This window comes from Erythranthe guttata, chromosome 7 (assembly GCF_056151865.1).
Source record: "Erythranthe guttata isolate IM_541 chromosome 7, IM_541, whole genome shotgun sequence".
Classification (NCBI taxonomy): domain Eukaryota; kingdom Viridiplantae; phylum Streptophyta; class Magnoliopsida; order Lamiales; family Phrymaceae; genus Erythranthe; species Erythranthe guttata.
Window position 1 is genome coordinate 11,316,878 of NC_142539.1, and position 20,623 is coordinate 11,337,500.

Consider the following 20,623-nt stretch of genomic DNA (forward strand, 5'->3'; position numbering starts at 1 on the left):
GATGTGGTTGACAGTAATATTATTGTGTTTACAGTAATTTTACCATCAACGATAGTAATATAATTACGTTGGCTTATCAACAAATCAAACAAAATAAAAAAAATGCCAAAAAAATAATAATATTGTTGTGGTTGGCATTAATTGTACTGTCGCTGACAATACAATTACGTAAATTTACTGTCAACAACAGTAAAATTAAGTAAATGTACTGTCAATGACAGTAAAATTACGTAAATGTACTGTCAGCGATAGTATAATTACTGTGAATGACATTACAATTACGGTCAACGTTCAGCAGCGGTCGTAAAAAAACGGATACAAATTTTAGGGAAAAAATAAATAAATAAATAAATAAACGCTAAAAAATTCAATTCCAGAAACCGGTGGTAAAAAATATTTCATAAAAAAAATTTAAAAAACAAAAGTCAAAAATGAATTTTTGTGGTCAAAATTGATTGAATAAGAATTGAGTTTAAAGGGTTGGGCGTAATTTTGTCATACACATTAATTTTTCCTTTATTTATAATACATATTAAACAGAAGGGCTTATTGACGAAAGAGATATAACCCCTGAACCTAGAATAATAAAGATGGTTGGTCAGGTGCACAAAAACCCGGAAAGAAAAAGAAGAAATTAAGGTTTGATCATAATCAAATTTAAAATAAATTTCTAAAAATGTGTGGAATAAAATTTTCACTTTAAAAGAGTTGGAATTTTTTATGAAAAATGCTATTTGACCCTTCAAAGTTTAATTCTCACCTAAATAAATGAAAAACTAGATGTTGGTGTCAATTTATTATAGTTTACGGGATGTGGATGACAAATATAAAAGTACGTGGTGTTGTTGCCAAATTATTACTCCCTAACTCTGTTTTCAGCTACACAATTCTTTTTGAATCCTAAGCAATTCCCTAACAACATCAGACATCAACATCCTTTCTCTCGGCAATTCTCATAATAGAGCACATGCAATCGATCATGTGCGGCCCCATTCGAATGAGAAGATCCACAATTTCCATTACGCGATTAGGCAAAGCAGCGCTAACGAAATTGTGAAGATTACCATTTTCACTAAGCGAATGTTGGGATATATTATTTAATTTATTATTTAATTATTGGTTTAGTTAATATTTAATTATTAATTAATTAGAATAGTATAATTAGATAGGATATTGCCGTGAGTTAGGAGTAGTTAGGAGATTATTAAGTATTTTATTTATATAGGTCATTATCTTTCCTTTATCGATCATGTGCGGCCCCATTTGAATGAGAGGATCCATGATTTCTATTACGCGATTAGGCAAAGCAGCGCTAACGAAATTGTTAAGATTACCATTTTCACTAAGCGAATCATCGGTTGGTCTTCTATTCGTGAACATCTCCAAGACGAGAATACCGTAGCTGAATACATCCCCTTTTGTTGAGACCGAGTTACTCATGCCATATTCTGCATTTATTGATAAGAGTAAAAACAAAATTGGAATCTATTGAAGAACAAAGATAATTAATAAAAGGGTAAATTACAAATACCCCCCTGAGGTATGGTCAATTTACCAAAAAACTCATCTTGTTTGGATAATTACATCTACCCCCCTCAACTATGTTTATTTCTTACACGTCCACCCTTATGGTGTCAAATTCAACATAATCATCTAGTTTTCGTGGAATGTGCTCTAATTTGTACTCATTTTGAGTAAAAATACAGTTTCTGATGCACCACAATCTGATATATACAAGCCAAAAAAACACATATTATGATCATCTTGCTTCAAAATGTAGAGTTCGAATGGGATAAAACGGGTACAAAAGTGATAATATTCCATATAATCTCGAAGATTCCACTAAATTTGAGGAGTTGAGGGGTGGTTGTAATTATCCAAACAAGAGGGGGGTTTTCGTAATTTGACCATACCTCAGGAGGGTGGTTGTAATTTACCCTTAATAAAATCATACCTGGTGGAACATATCCAAATGCACCCCGGATTCCGATTGTGCTGCTGCTTTCGGGTATGCTTGAAGTAATCTTCGATAACCCAAAATCACCAACGCAAGCCGTCATATCTTCATCCAAAAGAATGTTACTCGGCTTCAAATCACCATGAATTATTATTGAATCAATCCCACAATGAAGATATTCGAGTGCATGAGCAACACCAGTGGCTATACCGAGCCTCTCGATCACATCAAGATTTCTAACTTCTCCTTCTTCTTGTTCACTATTAATGCAGTACAACCATTTATCTAAACTCCCTTTAGCCTTAGTCTATGCTTTCACAAACACTCAGTATTTTCACGAGATTTCTGTGTCTTATGTCTCTAAGTGCATTGCATTCCGCCATGAAGCTCTTAGATGCCCCTTTCACCACAAGATTCAGCACTTTCACAACTATAATTGTTGGCCCGTCATCAAGAATGCCTCTATATATAGATCCAAATCTTCCAAAACCAACTAAGTTAGTCTCGGCAAACCCACTCGTCGCTTTTAGAAGATCCGCGTACGAAAGCCTCAAGAAAGGGACCCCAGTGAATGAAGGTACATAAGGCATATTTTTGTCCGGTGTTCTCCTACTAGGATCCCAATTTTGAGAGGAGTTGATAATTTTTTCTTCTTGGATGCAACCGAAGATGAAGTGCAAGGAGGAAGGTCTAACTCAAGAATTCCTCCACACAATTCTTTGTTTCCTTCCAGAGAAACTGCGCTCGTATTTTTGAACACTCCAGTACTCGGCACTCGTCCTTGAAATCTATTAAAAGATAGATTCAAGTTTTGGAGATCTAAGTCACCGAGGAAACTTGGGATACTTTCGGACAAATTATTTCGTGAAAGATCCAAATCTGTTAAGCCCATCAAAGAACTTAGTTCATTAGGTATTTGCCCTTCAAACAAATTATCATATATGTAAAGTCCTTCTAAGCTAACGCACGTCCCTAAAGAGCGCGGAATAAGTCCAGACAAATTGTTATTAGATAAATCTAACTCTTCAAGATTTCTCAAGGATCCGAATTCAAGTAGGATGGAGTTTGTTAATGCATTGTGAGATAGATCCAATAAAATACAAACGGTGGAAATAAGAATCTCTCGGGTATGCAGCCATCGAAGTTGTTTATGAAAAGATCTAGCATTTGCATGTTTGTGCAATTAGCAAGACTCGTGGGAATAGTTCCCGAGAAGTTATTATTTCAATTTTTTTTCTAAATTAACAACTACGTGAGTTTTTTTTTCTTTTTGAGAATTCAAAATATGTTAATGAAATGTACATTTTGTCACTTGCAACTTTAATATGTTTACCACTTCTTTAATATTTTCACCAATTTTATGTCTAAATATTTCCTAAATTTTCCCAAAAATGGTAAAATAATCCCTTTAAATTTAAAATTTTTAAAGATTTTTTATTATTTAATGTGTAGAATATTCAAAAAAAAAAAATCCGGGGCGCTGCCCCTGAACCCCCGTAAACTATTAGCCAACCATTATACTTTTTACTATATTTAATTTCGAACACCCTTGGCAAAAATCCTGGATTCGCCACTGCATATATACACTACCATAAATATCGCACTCTTTTTCCGGAAAAACACACAGCAAAAAATCAGGGCGGTTAGGTAGCTCATCTATAATTTGTTTAAATCAGGGGGTAGTAACTCTTCGACATTTGGGATCTTCCTCAAATATTGTATGTAACATGTGATGTAAGAAAAAAAATAACATGTGATGTAAGAAAAAAAACAACGTATAGTGACAATATAACTACCTTAGGTGTGTCGAGAATTCGTCCGTTTATTTGAGTAAGATTCTTTTCAATTGAAATTCCACAATCAAAGAGGATATGATCTTCAACGTAGTTACACAATCAAAGAGCATCTTGATTTTTTTCTGGTTCGGATTCGGATATGGAATTCAACGCTACTTTGGCAACATAACTAATCTCCACCTTAAATGTTTTTGACACTAGAGAGCTCTTAGACCTTTTGTAAGTCTCGTTTTTTATTCCATGTTCAGAAGGATTTCGACTAAAACAATGTCGACGATTCAATCAGATTTCGGCAATAATAAATAAACAATGTGTACGTTTGGAGAAGTTCGTTAATGGCTTCCCTCCCTAACACATTCATGTCGATTGTCGACCGCTGTATTTGTAAAAAGTTGTGTCTGGATTTTCGATAGAAACTTTGAAATAATTTGCGAGCAACGAGATGCGCTGGCCCGAATTTCCGAATCCGGGGCGTGTAATTATAGATCTCTTTGGCATGTTTTCTTGTACACTTGGAGAAAAATGCTCTGTGCTGCCATTTTCTTCCATCTCTGTTTTTGAATCTGATCAAAGAGTTATTCATTTCAATAAACAGAAATAGGCACAACAACAAAATTAAAAATAAATAAATCTAAAGAAATCCAGAGAATTAATGAACAATTTCCAGCAAATAAGCTACACAGAAGTTTCGTAATCTACAAAACCCTAAAAACACAGAGGGAAAAAAATCACTACTTCACAGCAAAAATACAATGTATACACACAATATATACATACAATATACATTCCACATAAAACGCATGCGTGTATGCACATATACACACAATATATACATACACACGAAATGTACGTTAAATGCTTACATATACGCCTGTAAAAATTATTTTAATTGCAAAGAAGAAAATGGAAGGGGGAAAAACCACAATGCTTGAAGATCGAGAGATAATGAGAGGAAAAACTCACCTTAGTATCTGAGAATTTCTAAGCAAATGGAAAAAAAAAACACAGAAAATACACACGCAGTGTGTGTGTGTGTGTGTGTTGTGTGTGTGTGTGTTTTCAGGGTAGACAGAGTGCTTTCTCAGCTCACATGCAAAGGGGGTGTACATTAAGTGTGTGTATCGACTGGTTTCTCTCTCTATGCTATTTGCAGTATAGCTACATCATTCTAGAGAGATGAAATGGAGGGAAAAAAATGATAGAGATGCTTTTTGAAGAATTTTGATCTGCTGCGGCTGTGTGTACTGGAATAATGGTGTGTCGCATCTCTGACCGTCTGTTGCTTACATCTAATTCCTTTTTCAAAGTTGAGATTATTGGTCTACAATTGAATATAGGGTAAATTACAACCACCCCTGAGGTATGGTCAAATTACGAAAACCCCCCCTCTTGTTTGAGTAATTACATCCACCCACCTCAAGGCCTCAACTATAAATCTTTTTACACGTCCACCCTTGCGGTTTCAAATTTAGTGGAATCTTCGAGATTATATGGAATATTATTACTTTTGTACCCGTTTTATCCCATTCGAACTCTACATTTTGAAGCAAGATGATCATAATATGTGTTTTTTGGCTTGTATATATCAGATTGTGGTGCATCAGAAACTGTATTTTTATACAAAACGAGTACAAACTAGAGCGCATTCAACGAAATCTAGATTATTATGTTGAATTTGACACCATAAGGGTGGAGGTGTAAGGAAAAATAATAGTTGAGGGGTAGATGTAATTATCCAAACAAGAGGGGTATTTTGTAAATTGACCATACCTCAGGGGTGGTTGTAATTTACCCTTGAATATATTATATTTTTTTTCTATGTGAAATTAGAATAAAATAGTTAATTATTTATTTTATTACGCATGGTAATTATTTATTTCATTATATATAGCTTAAATATCCCAACAATATTGAAAATATAATATCGTTAACGTACCGAATATTAATGATAAATACCATAACTATTATTTTGCTATTTTTCGATAAATTTTCGATTGATATATCATGATACTCGTTATTCACCCTTAAGAATTTATAAACTTTTCTGTCAGATGGGTACAATATATTTACACTCTTGCCCGAGTCATTTACGAGCCGAGGGAATCCATACTGTGCAAATATTCGAATGTTTAATGTTGTGTAGATGTAATTAAAAGTTAATAATATGTGTTTTATAATATAATTTATATATAAAACTAATAAAAACATGTAGAAATATGAAGCAACTACGGAAATTGGACGAGTTATTTATTATGTGTTCACAAATCGATGAGTAGTGAAGATATGCAACTTTATCGCACTCAACTTCTGATTTTTCCGAATTTTGTTGTGTTGGAATTGTAATGTATATAGAATTTCCAAATTCCGCTGTTCCAATCTAACTATTTTCAATTTAAAAAAAAATAAAAAATCATCCGAGTTTAAAATTTTCGATTTCTGATTTTTTTTATGAGGAAATTAGAGTACATATTAGATTCCAATTTTAATTTCAGAAAATTCCATTTTTTTTAAAATTAAACTTATTATATTAAGATTATTGATATGTACTTACATTATAGGTGACTCAACGTTTTGAACAAGTTTTCTCGTTCCAATTCTCGAAAATTTGATTTATTCGACTTCTTTTGGTACAAAATTAGATATTTTTTTTCTTCCGAAAGTCCTATTTCTGATTCGATTCATCCAATTAGGCTTTATTATGGATGTACATTTCACCATTGCCCAAACCCAGACCCGAGCCTAATTGGAGTTGGGTCATAAATTTTCCCCTAGCTGAAGAAATTGGGCAGCCGAAACGGGTTAAACAAAATATTGACTTTGTGCTCGAATTAAGCAATCACAGCCGTACGTTATTGCTGAAAAATGTCGTCCGTGCGATCCATATTTCTATCCGGCCCATTTTGTAGTGCCAACCAGATTTCCAGCTGTTCGACTTCGTGAAGTGGGTCCACTCGCACGCACATGATCCGCGCCAAGAGATCGATCATCGTGAGCCGTACGATTAGATGCATATCCTGCCACGTGGACTGTTCGATTGGGCGGATTGTGGCTTCTCTTGCTGATGGCTGATGTCAGCGTCCAAGTTAGCGAGGACTACATAAAGTAATAGGACAAAATGGAATTCACCCCCTGTAAATTTTCCATTTTGCACCCCCCCCCTCCTAATAATTTAGAAAGGAGATAACCCCTCGAAATATTGTTTTGGTTGCACTTTGCTCCATAAGCTAATTAGAAACAAGGCAACAAAAATAACATTTTAAAGGGGCAATGTGTAGAAAGATAATATTTTTAAGGGGGAACGCGCAACAAAAATAACATTTAAAAAAAAGAAACCCTCAATTCCGATTAATAATCCATCGTTATTTTGCTATCGGGGAAATGTGCAACAAATGTAACATTTCGAAGGGGGACATTCACTTTTTTTTTTTTTTTTTTGAGGGGGTAAAGTGTGAAAAAAAAATATAGGGGTTGACATGCAATTTGCCATTTAATATATATTACGGTAAATATAATATGCACAATAGACATAAATTTGATTCCATGTTATGTTTTTTTCAAGGAAAAAAATAATTAAAATGTTTTGACTTCACGAAAATCAGCATCCTCAAAATTTTATTATGATACTAAAAATGTATTGTACTAGATAAGAACCTTATTTATTATGTAACAATAATTTGAAATTAAATTGAAAGCACGTAGATTTACTTACCATCTTCAAAAGATACCATTACAGATATGTAGTAAATTAATAATCTGACGTTATTAATTAAAAAATATGCATTACTCTATACAAAAACTACATTATAAATAGATACATACCGTGTATAGAACATACAATTCACCAAATACATTTTCTTTTATTCTCTGCAAATTTATTAATTTAAACATTTATAAAAATGGCAGTTCAACAAAGTCATAATCTTGAAATGGTTCCGGTTTTCGGTGACGATCAAGAATTTGTCGTGAGCATCGATAAGAAGCACATTTTCAGTGCTTCGTATATGAAGAAAATCGACCAGGTGACATATATTTATGAATTCTTTTTTATGGATGACGAAGTTAATTAGTCCAATTTGTTTTTGGTTTTTTTGATAAAATTCATCGAAATGTATTATTTCATCGATCCATCAACAATTAATCTTTTTTATATTATTTATTTATTTTCAAACTAAACTTAATTATTATTCTTGGCTTTGGGTTTGTTTAATTTCCAACAGGAATATATAATGTTGAAAAAATTTGTTCAACGACCGAGCCCAATACTCGGGTCACTTGGTACGATAGATCCCAACACGACTGGGAAAATGCTCGTAAGTAATACATTTTATTTTTATTTTTATGCATGATTAGCTAATACATCACAATTAAATAATTTACAAGTATTTTATATAAAGCATTTAAATATATTTACAAAAAAAAATCTTAAAAATATATATATTAATAATTTTTTTATTTCGTTTTTGGTCCTAGATTCCAAGAATGCCTATTGTAACAGATAGTGTGAAACAAGATGGTAACGAGGAAACACCCATACATGCAGTGCCCTTATCTTGGAGCACACCCAATGAGGTAAATAAAATAATATATATATATATATATATATATATATATATATATATATATATATATATATATATATATATATATATATATATATATATTAAAAATATGAAATATAATTGATATAACTCAAATTTTTTATATGGACGATTAGATTGTTATTTGGGAAGAAGTACCGGAAACGGAGAGGCCAAGAAGAACCCAACTTCCTTTTATTGAGAGAAAGGACAATTGGATTATTCGTCGTTTGCCTCGCTCGAAACCCAATCGATGGGATACGGTAATAACAAATTTTATATTTTAATTAATTTGACTATATGATAACCGATTTAATTATATCGAAAAAAAAATCGTGACTATTTTTTCATTCTATTGATTTTTTCACATGCCCTCCCCCACTGTTTTTTTTAAAAAATAGTTAAAAGGGGTTTTATGCTAATAAAAATCACATAGGAAATATTTTTAATATTTTTTGTTATGATTACAGTATTACGTCCATCTGAAGACGGACATACAATTCCGATCCCTAATAGATGCACATACCTTCATTGTTCATGGGATTTTACCCGAGCGTCGTAAACCCAAAACAAAGAGAGACGACGAACGCAACAACACTACGGTAACTACTTAATTAATTAATTCACCTAAATATTTTATAGTTTATGTACTTTGTGATAAATATTAATTAATTACCTGTATATTATTATTATTACCGCAGACTACGACTCCTCCATCTCGCAAAGTAAGAGGAGACAAATTGTTGAAGCGCTTACTAGTCGGTTACTACAATCTTAGTACACACCAGATATTTCGAAACGAAATCTCTTGTGTGGAAGGTGATACTAGTACTCCGGTTGGCAACGGTAAGAAAACAAATGATATGTATATATATATATATATATATATATATAATTTTTAATTAATTTCTCTTATAAATGCTTTAAAAACTACTTTTGTCGACTAATTTAGAAATAAAATTCGGGTTGTTTTATAGGGAAGAGAAAGAGAGAGCACGAAACACCAAGTCAAGTCAACCATCTAGTTTATAGGCTTTATGATTTTGAGCCCATTGTTTAGGGTGTTTCTGTATCGTTTTTTATATGGTTTAGGAAAATATGTAATTTGATTTTCTATTGTTATTATAAACTCTGAAATGTGAGGGTATTTTTGTATTTCTTTAACTCTATATATATTTTTTTAGCGAGGCAAACGACAAATTATCCAATTTTCTTTTCTCTCAATATAAGAAAGTTAGGTTGTTCTTGCCTTCTCCGATTCCGGTGCTCGTTGCCATACAACAATCTAATCGCCCCATATAAAAAGTTTGAGTTATATCAATTATATTTCATATATATATATATATATATATATATATATATATATATATATATATAATGGCACTTTAGATATATACAATTCAATAAATACCCTCTCTTTATTATCCTTCCATTTATAATTACATAAACTTTCTTTTTTTCTTCAAATTCATACAATCAAAAGAAATGGCATGTGAACCAAATCAAAATCTTGAATCGGTTCTTGTTTTTGCCGATGAGCAAGAACAATTGGAACGAGCATCGACACAAAACACATATTTAGTGCCGATGTTCGTTATGAGTTATTGCTCACCAACAAAAACATGAACTATTTCAAGATTTTGATTTTGCTCGACTGCCGTTTCTTTTAAGTGTATGAATTCGCAGAAAAGAAAAACGGGTCATATGGTTGAAAATGAAAAGACGAAGATCGGGTACTCGTTGAATTATATGTTCTCTAGAATCTTGTGTATATATCAAGCGCCAATGTGCTGTTGCATCTATTTATAATTTATGATTTCTCGTCGTCGTATAATTTTTTTTTCCACCTTAAAAACAAAAATGAAATAAAATTAAAATATATTGTGCATATTATCTTATGGTAATATATTTTCGGAAATCTTAGTAACTAAATTTTGTAAAAAAATAAATAAAAATGTAAATGAGCTTATTATTTAGTGTTTTTCAATAGAAGATGTAATCATGAATAAAAAAATTCAAAGCTGAGGAAAAGAAAATCCACTTACAACTATTTGCTTGCGTCCGTCAGAGGCCGCCGTTGGATAGAAATTACGCTTGAGCATCACACCTCACCATTAATTGAATAGCATATATCTTGAAAAATAACGAAAAAAATTTGCACACAAACAAAATGAAAACTAATTAAACGAAGTGAGCGAGTTGATCGGAAATGGGATTAAGGTTGGAAGATTTTTATGTGGTAAAATTACCTAGCCGTGGTGGCGGACTGGTTGTGTTGCGGTGAGTTTTACGACTAACAATATTTTTTTTGTTATTGTGAAAAAAAAAGACAAGAGTATGAAGAGAGGAGGAAAGAGTTTAATTCATTGAAAAAATAGTATGCCAAAGAAGAGTATTTATAACTATTATTGGTATTGATAAATAATATTGGTTGGCGGCGGAGAGAGATGTCGTCTAGTGTTTTTTTCTTTGAGCGGAGATGTCGTCTAGGGTTACGTTAGCTAATTAAATAAGGTTATAAAATATTACCCAAAAATATATATTTTGTCATAATAGGCTATATTGTTGACAAAGAAATAGTGATTGGCGGCGGATCGAAGGTATCGTCTAGGGTTAACAAATACAACTATATACCGAGTACTACCAAAAAAATTAATATGCAATATAGTTGGCTATAATTTTTACGAAGAAACAACGATTCGCGGCGGATATGTTCTCTAGGAAATGCCGTCTAGGGCTAGCAAATATCCGACAAATTATATTTTGTAATAATTGGCTATGGTCGTTTACGAAGAATGAAATAGTGATTGGCGGCGGATCGGAGGTGTGTGTTGTCTAGGGTTAACAAATAAAGTTATAAAGTGCTACCATAAAAATATATTTTGTAATAATTTGCTATAGAGATGTTCGCAATAAATAGTGATCGGCGGCAAAAATGTCGATGTTGTCTAGGGTTATCTAAATACAAAATAATAACAATTATAATTAATAAGAAAATACATTACGTTATTTTAATAAAATTTACTAGTGATATTTAAATTACATAACTCATACAAACATGATAATACAAACTCACTCCGCAAAAAAAATGTATACACTTAATTTTCAAAAAATGAAATTGATTGTTAAAGAAATGAAACAATTATTAACGCAAAATTTAGAGGAAAAAAATAAAAAGAAAGAAACTTGTAAATATGATTAGAGATGTCGAAATTTGTAAATATATTTTGGTTTGAATTTTGAAATTTATGTAATTAGAAAATTAGTAGAGATGGTTAAATTTTTTTTTATCTAGAAAATATTCATACAATATAAACTCAAGAGTTTCTCTATTGTTGTTTTATTTTACTACACTTGTAATTGTTGCTTCGGCTAAAAGAAATTATAATTTCAAAATTCAAATTAATGAAAACATATTTAAATAAATTATATTGTTTTTTTTTCTTGTATTAAATTTAAGGCATGCCAGGGAGGGCGCTCGATTGACTCTATCTAGCGGATTAAAATTGTCATCTTTACATTAAAAGTTCTAAAAACGAACGAATAAATAAATAAAACTATATGGGAACAAAAATTTTAATTAAACTTTGTTAAGGGTGTAAGTGGAAAGGAATTTAAGAATTTCGATGATTCTGATCCGAATTGATTTAACTTTTTTCATTCGAGAACTCTGATTTTTCCGATATATTTTTTTTTGGAACTGTAATGTTCACAGAATTTCCGTATTCCGTTGTTACGTTCCGAATATTTTCAATTATGTAACATTATTATTCATTCCAAAAATTCAATTTTCAATTTTTTCTCAGAACGACATAAGAATACATATTAGATTCCGATTTTAATTGCCGATTTTTTTTTTCTTCAGAAAATTCCTTTTTTTTTCCCAAAAAAATAACTTATAATATTAATACTATTGATATGTATTTATATTATAGGTGACTCAAAATTTGGAAATCCTGAATTATGCCTATTCCGAACCAAAAATTCCAGATTTTGGAACATGTTTTCTCATCTCAATTTCCAAAATTATGATTTATACTATTTTTTTTGGGGTACAAAATTAGATTTTTTTTCCTTCCGAAAGTCCTATTTCTGATTCGATTCATCAGGTTTACACCTCTAGTTCCATTGGTCCGTTTTGTCTTTATTCAGGATGTCCATTTTGCGATTGCCCAAACTCAGATCCGAGCCCAATTGGAATTGGGCCATAAATTTTCCCCCAGCTGAAGAAAATTGGGAGCCCAAACGGGTTAAAAAAATATTGACTTTTGCTCACGAATTAATCAATCACAGCCGTCCATTACTGCTGAAAGATGTTGTCCGTGCGATCCAGATCTCTATCCAGGCCATTTTGTAGTTCCAACCAGATTTTCGAGCCGTCCGATTTTGCGAAGTGGGTGCACTCGCACGCACATGTTCCATGCCAAGAGATCGATCATCGTGAGTCGTACGATTAGATACATCTCCAGCCACGTGGACTGTTCGATTGGGCGGATTATGGCTTCTCTTGATGATGGCTGATGTCAGAGTCCAAGTTAGTGAGGACTGCATAAATTTATAGGATAAAACGGACTTCACCCCCTATAAATTTTCCATTTTGACACTTTCCCCCCTAAAAATTTAGAAAATAGATAAACCCTCTCGAAATATTTTCTTGGATGCACTTTGCTCTATAAGCTAATTTCGAGCGATGCCACAAAAATAACATTTTAAAGGGGCATTGTGTAGAAAAATACTATTTTTAAGGGGTAATATACAACAAAAATAACATTTAAAGAGGCAACATGCAAAAAAAAAAAAGTCAATTCCGGTTAATAATCCATAATTTTTTTTCTATCGGGACAGTGTGCAACAATGTAACATTTTGAAGGGGAGCATTCACTTTTTTAAATTTTGAGTGGGTAAGGTGAAAATTAAAAAATATAAGGGGTGACATGCAATTTGCCATTTAATATATATTACCGTACACATAATATGGACAATAGACATAAATTTGATTCCATATTATGTTGTTTTAAGGGAAAAAATAATTAAAATGTTTTGACTTCACGAAAATCAACATCCTCAAAATTTTATTATGATACTAAAAATGTATTATACTAGATAAGAACTTTATTTATTATGTAACAATAATTTGAAATTAAATTGAAAGCACATAGATTTACTTACCATCTTCAAAAAATACCATTACAGATATGTAGTAAATTAATAATCTGACGTCATTAATTAAAAAATATGCATTACTCTATACAAAAACTACATATAAATAGATACATACCGCGTATAGAACATACAATCGACAAATACATTTTCTTTTATTTTCTCCAAATTTATTAATTTAAACATTTATAAAAATGGCAGCTCAACAAAGTCAGAATCTTGAAATTGTTCCGGTTTTCAGTGACGATCAAGAATTTGTCGTGAGCATCGATAAGAAGCACATTTTCAGTGCTTCGTATATGAAGAAAATCGACCAGGTGAGATATATGTATGAATTTGTTTTTTGGTATTTTTGATAAATTCATCGAAATGTATTATTTCATCGATCCATCAATAATTAATCTTTTTACATTATTTATTTATTTTCAAACTAAACTTAATTATTATGCTTGGCTTCGGGTTTGTTTAATTTCCAACAGGAATATATAATGTTGAATAAATTTGTTCAACGACCGAGCCCAATACTCGGGTCACTCGGTACAATAGATCCCAACACTACTGGGAAAATGCTCGTAAGTAATACATTTTTTTTATTTGTATGCATGATTAGCTAATACATCACAATTAAATGATTTACAAGTATTATATATATATATATATATATATATATATATATATATATATATATATATATATATATATATATATATATTAATAAATTTTTTATTTCTTTTTTGGTCCTAGATTCCAAGAATGCCTTGTAACAGATAGTGTGAAACAAGATGGTAATGAGGGAACACCCATATATGCAGTGCCCTTATTTTGGAGCACACCCAATGAGGTAAATAAAATAATTTATTTATTTATATATATATATATATATATATATTATAAATATGAAATATAATTGATATAACTGAAACTTTTTATATGGGCGATTAGATTGTTATTTGGGAAGAAGTACCGGAAACGGAGAGGCCAAGAAGAGCCCAACTTCCTTTTATTGAGAGAAAGGAAAATTGGATTATTCGTCGCTTGTCTCGCTCGAAGCCCAATCGATGGAATACGGTAATAACAAATTTTATATTTTTAATTAATTTGACTATATGATAATCGATTTAATTATATCGAAAAAAAAATCGTGACTAATTTTTTCATTCTATTGATTTTTTCACACGCCCTCCCCAACTGTTTTTTTTTTAAATAGTTAAAAGGGGTTTTATGCTAATAAAAATCACTTAAGAAATATTTTTAATATTTTTTGTTATGATTTCAGTATTACGTCCATCTGAAGACGGACATACAATTCCGATCCCTAATAGATGCACATACCTTCATTATTCATGGGATTATACCCGAGCGCCGTAAAGCCAAAACAAAGGGAGACGACAAACGCAACAACACTACGGTAACTACTTAATTAATTAATTCACCTACATCGTTTTGAGTTTATGTACTTTGTGATAAATAATATTAATAACCTATATATATTATTATTACCGCAGACTACGACTCCTCCGTCTCGCAAAGTAAGAGGAGATAAATTATTGAAGCGCGTACTAGTCGGTTACTACAATCTTAGTACACACCAGATATTTCGAAACGAAATCTGTTGTGTGGAAGGTGATACTAGTACTCTGATTAGCAACGGTAAGAAAAAAATTGAAATTTATAAGGAATTGCGAGAAAAAAACAAAACCAGATAAAATGCTTTAAAAGAGCTCAGAACAAGCACCTCAATGGGAGTTTCTCTTCTTTCAGCTGCATTAACAAGTGTTTCGCGTATTGTACGACTGATTTTACTTTTTCTAACCTGAAAATACCTAAATTCCTTCAAACCGGTACTTTAAAAAATAACAGATTCACCCTAAAGTTGTTGTATGGCCCAAAATGAAGTTTTTAAAACTTTCAATTAAGTCCCAAATATATTAAAATAAAATAAAAATAAAGAAAGAAAAAAAAAAAAGAAAAAACAGATTTATTCGAGCTTCTCCACCACACCTAATTATTGCCGGGTTTGTATCCATGGATTAATGAAATGCTATTTACGGTAAGAAAATTGCTATTTGCGGTCTATAATAAAACCCCCAAAAACTTTCCAGAAAAATCCAAAAACCCCCCAAACTGCAAATAGCAAAAAAAAAAAAAAAAAAATAATTCGAAAATTCGAAATCAAGCTTAAGAAGGGTTGGGCTTCGATTTTTTGATATAATTTCGACTCTTTTATGTGTAATATGCATTAGGTAGGTCGATTACGGAACCAATTTCATGTTAAAAAGCCCTACAAATCGATTTGCATGTTCTTTTTTTTGAATTTTTTTTAATAAAAAAATTATTTTAAATATTACTGTCTTGGCTGCTATATTACTGTCTCCAACAGTAATTTAACTGTCTGAGACAGTAATATTACTGTATTAATTAATTTTATCGTCTTATTACTGTCTTGGCTGCTATATTCCTGTCTCCAACAGTAATTTAACTTTCTCCGACCGTAATACTACTGTCTCATGCAATAATATTACTGTTTGAGACAGTAATATTAATAATATTACTATTCGGGAAAATAATATACATAATGTTACTGTCCCAAACAGTAATATTACTGTCTGAGACAGTACTATTACTGTCTGAGACAGTAATTTAGCAGCCAAGACAGTAATATTAATTAAAATGTTTTAAAAAAAAAATCAAAATTTCAAAAAAAAAAAATCGGAAAAAAGAGTCAACACCGGAGACCAGCGCTCAACGGCGGTTGACCTGCCGAAAAAAAAATTAAGAAAAAAAAAACAAGTTTTCAAAAAAAAATAAAAAAAATAGAAGTCAACGACGGAATTTGGCCGGAAAAAAAAAATTTCAGAAAAAAAAAATATTTTCAAAACATTATTAAAGGGTTAATGTGATATATTTGTTTAAATCCGGGGTCAATGTGTAATACTAAGGAAGTTAAAGCATAATGGATGGAATTGATAAGAATTATATTATGGAGGGTATTTTAGACTAAAGACATGGGGATGAGTTTATTTGAAAGACTGTTTTTTTTTTTGTGGACCAATGTGTATTTAAGTCCCTTGTCATGGGCCTATTTACCATTCGCCCATAATGGATATGCTATTTTTCTTTTTTGCAAATAAATTCACCCATTCAACACTGATCGCAAATAAGTAAAAGCCTTACCATAGTCCATATATATCAAAATTACCTATAACAACTTTTTTTGGCATATCACCACACCAATATTTTTTTTTTTTTTAAATTATGTTCAATGTGCAATATTAAGTAAATTGGGGTCATTAGTCTAAGAATCAACTATACATTCATGAATGACATTTATAATGCATCATATCTTCAAAATGACCAAACTAAACTTATTATAAAAAAAATTGTTTTTCGTTCGTAACTCTAAACCTCGTTGTGAATTTGTACATTTCACATCTAACTCTTAAATTGTTAGTTTTGTGGTCCAAATAAATTATTTGATTCATCCCACTTAACCTACTATATCTGAAGCGGCCCAGCAAACACAAAGCCCAAGTCTCAATTAAGCCCACATTCTTTTGATATTATCCCTCCATTATAGGGGTTACACCAATTCTCTCATTCAGAAACCCTAATTTACTTTATGCGCCTCTCTGCCTCTCCTCTGGTTGTACCACCATATTGAATGCTCTTGCATTTTCAGGTGACACACCCGTTTGACTATGACGATGGTCGTTCCTTTGTTGTACTCAGCTTTGGAGACCAGATTGCTTTTCCATCTATATAGCAAACCCTTCTGTGAGAGAGAGAGTATGGAACCAACTCAAATTTGAATCTTTTCCAGCAGTTTTCTTTTCTATATTTTAACTGTTCTTTATAAATTTGTGAGAAAACGCCTTGAGTGAGGGAAACATGAGTGAGAGAGTTCATCTCCAGTAAATTTTGGGGTTCTAGGTGAGGGTTTGGCAGAATCTGAGTGATTTCTGCATGATCTAGAGTTTCTGGGTCTTAGTGGTGCTTTGTGCTGTGCATTGGTGCCATCGCCAGTGGTATTTGATCAAGAACTGTGAGATAGGAAACTGAGCCGAAAATCTAAAATCTAGACTACTCAGTTTTGGAGTTTCAGTCCACGGTAGCTTTAGTTGGTAGAAATGTGTTTTTATTTCATTTACTTCAAATATGTACCGTACAGTGGTATTAAAGCATTCATGGTAAGGGTGCCTGTTTGAAGTAAGGTGTACAAGATCCAACCGGATCTTGCAAAGGTATATCGAAACCCTCACTGTTTTATTTTTTCTAGTAAACTCTTGTGAGATCTGTGTGGAAGTCCAAAGGACTCAACTGCTCATCCAATGCTTGAACTGTGTAACACATAGTTCAACCAAAGCCTCTACTCCCTTCTCTCCTTACCTTAAACCTCCTTGTCCGGACCGTTCAATGTCTTCGGAATCTGAGAGGGGGGTTGATTGTGTGAGTTTCACTTTGGAACTTACTACTTTATGTTATTGTTATTGGTGACCCTGTGTGGTCTTGCTGAAGCCTTGTGTGGTATTATTTGAACCTGGTATTATTTGAACCTGTGTGGTCTTGCTGAAGCCATTTTCGGTATTATTTGACCTTGTGTAGTCCTGCTGAAGCCCTGTGTGGCACTACTTGGGACCAAAAGCTTGCTATTGCAGATAAAAGTCAAATAAACATAAAATTAAACAAATAAGATTGTAACCTTAAGAGTTGGCAAAGTGAATTCCAATAAAAACATTTGATTTAAATGTTTTTAATATTAACTAAAGATGATTACGATAACAAAATGACTCCAATATTTCGAGTTAATAGCAACAAACCCCCTGTGTTATTTCTAATTGCCAAAAACCCCCTTATGTAATAAAAATTAGCAACGACCCCCTTATGTTCTATTTTGTAGTGCAAATCGCCCATTATTCGCCATTTGACTGTTGACTTAACAAAAATGACTGTAATACCCCTAATATATAAAACACAAATATACCCAAAACACCAATTTGTTTTCAATTTACATAAATGAATTTAAATTCATTAATTAAATACCTCCTTCTTCTTCCAACCATCGCCCCCAAAGGTATTTCGCAAGTTCGTGATCGGTAAAACGCCGTCTCAATCGTCGGAAAACAAAATGGTGCCCTCGCCGGAGCAATCAAAGTCCAACGGTGCCGTTCGAGATTTTCCCGTTCAGTATTGTACCCCACCCTGACCTTCTCTTCCCAATCAATTATCTTTTGTGTGCCACCATCTTCACCGAAGTCAACCCATGTGGAGCAGAATATCGTAAGAAGAGGAGCAGAATATCGTGAGAAGAAAAGAGTGTATCGGGATGTTGTGCTGCAAGGAAAGAAAAAAAAAGGTTTTCTGGGCAAATTTCTGAAAATTTCAGTCGGAATTTTCGTTCGGAAATTTCAGGAAAAAGCTTAAAGCTCAGCTTTCAAATTTCCGGCCCTTCCCTTGATTTGGTTTGATGTAGAAAAGATGTAGAAAAGATCTTCAAGCTTAGAATGTTGGTTGGTTTTTTGCCGGAAAAAACATGAAGGAATGGAGTGATCTGTCTAAGAAGAAATTCCGTCGGAAAAAAAAATCTGTCGGGAAAATGTGTAGAAAAACGTATCGTTTGGTCAATTTCCGGCTAAGGGGCGCCATCGGGGTAGGATTTTGTGTGGGTTGTGCGTGAAATGGTGGAAAGTTTAAACAGGAATGAGATAATTTGGGGGAGAGGGCGTTTTGAAATTGCCAAGGACTGAATTGAAAATTCTGAAACTTTCATTTTGGGTAATGAAAATTTTGGGGTTAATCTGTAATTTTGATTTTTTTGATTTTAAGGGTATTTAGGTCTTTTCAGGTCAGAGCACGCACCCCCAGCCGCACAATCCGCGAGTGAAGAACACGATAACCCGTTAGGGACCTTATTGGCTTTGACTAACTTTCATAGGGGGGTCCGTGCTAATTTTTTTAACACAAGGGGTTTTTCAGCAATTAGAGTTTACACAAGGGTGGTTCTTGCAAAAAACCCCCAATATTTCAATATGCATGATTTCTTATTAATTACCAAGTTACAAATTTAAGGAGAAATATAATTAAGATAAATAACAAAAAGAAAATAATGAAAGAAGACATAATTGCTCAATTGCTTGGCCTTTCTCTTTCCCATGTACAAATACAAATATATGACTATGACATTTTATCATATTTACAGCTAGTATATTCTTGCATTAATAGCCTACTATTCCAGCTAAAGGCCAAAATTAACATAAATGAAAAACTTAAGATTGTAACATCGATAGTTGGTACAGTTAATCTCATTCATAAGAGTTTCTTCAAATCTTTTTTTACTATAATATTGATTAAAGATGATTACAATAAAAGAAGATTTTGTTCAACTTCAGTTCTAAATCGGCACAAGAATTTTGTAAATGGAAGATGTGTGAACTATCAATCATTCTTTCTTCTTTTTGAGCTCTATTTTCCTAAAATATTCTTTTCCGAATGACTTGAAAAAAATATATGATTAATTCTTTGTTGCAGATTTCATCAAGTGTGCCTTCAACTGATTTTGACGTGGTGATCTCTCCTGGTCCGGTTTCTTATTTATTTCCAATGGCATTCGTGGAGCCAGAGGTATCTGATCTTATTGAGTTCTATTGAGTTTAATTTTGTTTATCAAATCTAAGTTTTTCTAGTTTACTTTTAGAATTTTCTAAAATTGATTCATTTATTTATTTACTTTTTATTGTTAAATATAATTTTTGGAGATCTGATTGTTTGTATTGTTCAAGTTGATGAGAATGTTTATTTGAAATTTAAAAAAGTGTGATTAGCCATTAACTTCACATGTTGAAATATCACATTTTTATTCATAAATTTTAGGGGTAATATGTCTCACGCCCCTTAAAACAAACTTAATTAAATATGAGTCACAAACTCCAATGGAACGTTTTGAACTACATCCCTATTTCAGAATAAAAATTGATATACATTCTTTGATTTTTATTTAACTCAAAAATATCCTTATAATACTAAATAAAAGTCGCATTTCTCTTATTTCTCTCTCTCTCTTATGTCGTCCCCAACCCCCCTTTTTTTTTTTCCCCTTTCTTTCTCTTTTAACAGATATGTATTTAACAAATGATTGA

General features: G+C 32.1%; 1 protein-coding gene and 1 pseudogene across 3 annotated transcripts in view; one reads left to right on the plus strand and one right to left on the minus strand.

Annotated features, from left to right (window-relative positions):
• Positions 1-921: 921 nt before the first annotated feature.
• Positions 922-2,565, minus strand: LOC148769685 (putative LRR receptor-like serine/threonine-protein kinase At3g47570 pseudogene; annotated as a pseudogene). Its single transcript, XR_016031981.1, has 3 exons — positions 1,955-2,565; positions 1,178-1,448; positions 922-1,042 (listed from the first exon to the last, which is right to left on the minus strand). The product of XR_016031981.1 is annotated as a putative LRR receptor-like serine/threonine-protein kinase At3g47570 pseudogene (transcript).
• A 14,464-nt stretch (positions 2,566-17,029) lies between these two features.
• The window catches only part of LOC148769686 (uncharacterized), a 4,621-nt gene continuing 1,027 nt past the window's right edge, over positions 17,030-20,623 (plus strand). The window contains exons 1-2 of one of the 2 annotated variants that reach the window (XR_016032242.1): positions 17,030-17,731; positions 20,016-20,245. Coding sequence is in view for 1 of the 2 variants with exons in the window: in XM_088820945.1 (XP_088677071.1) it covers positions 19,904-19,912; positions 20,016-20,108 (102 nt within the window). In the remaining variant the exon portion in view is untranslated. Of the gene's footprint in view, positions 17,732-19,743; positions 19,913-20,015; positions 20,246-20,623 lie in introns of those variants that run through there. The other variant, XM_088820945.1, reaches the window with a different exon arrangement.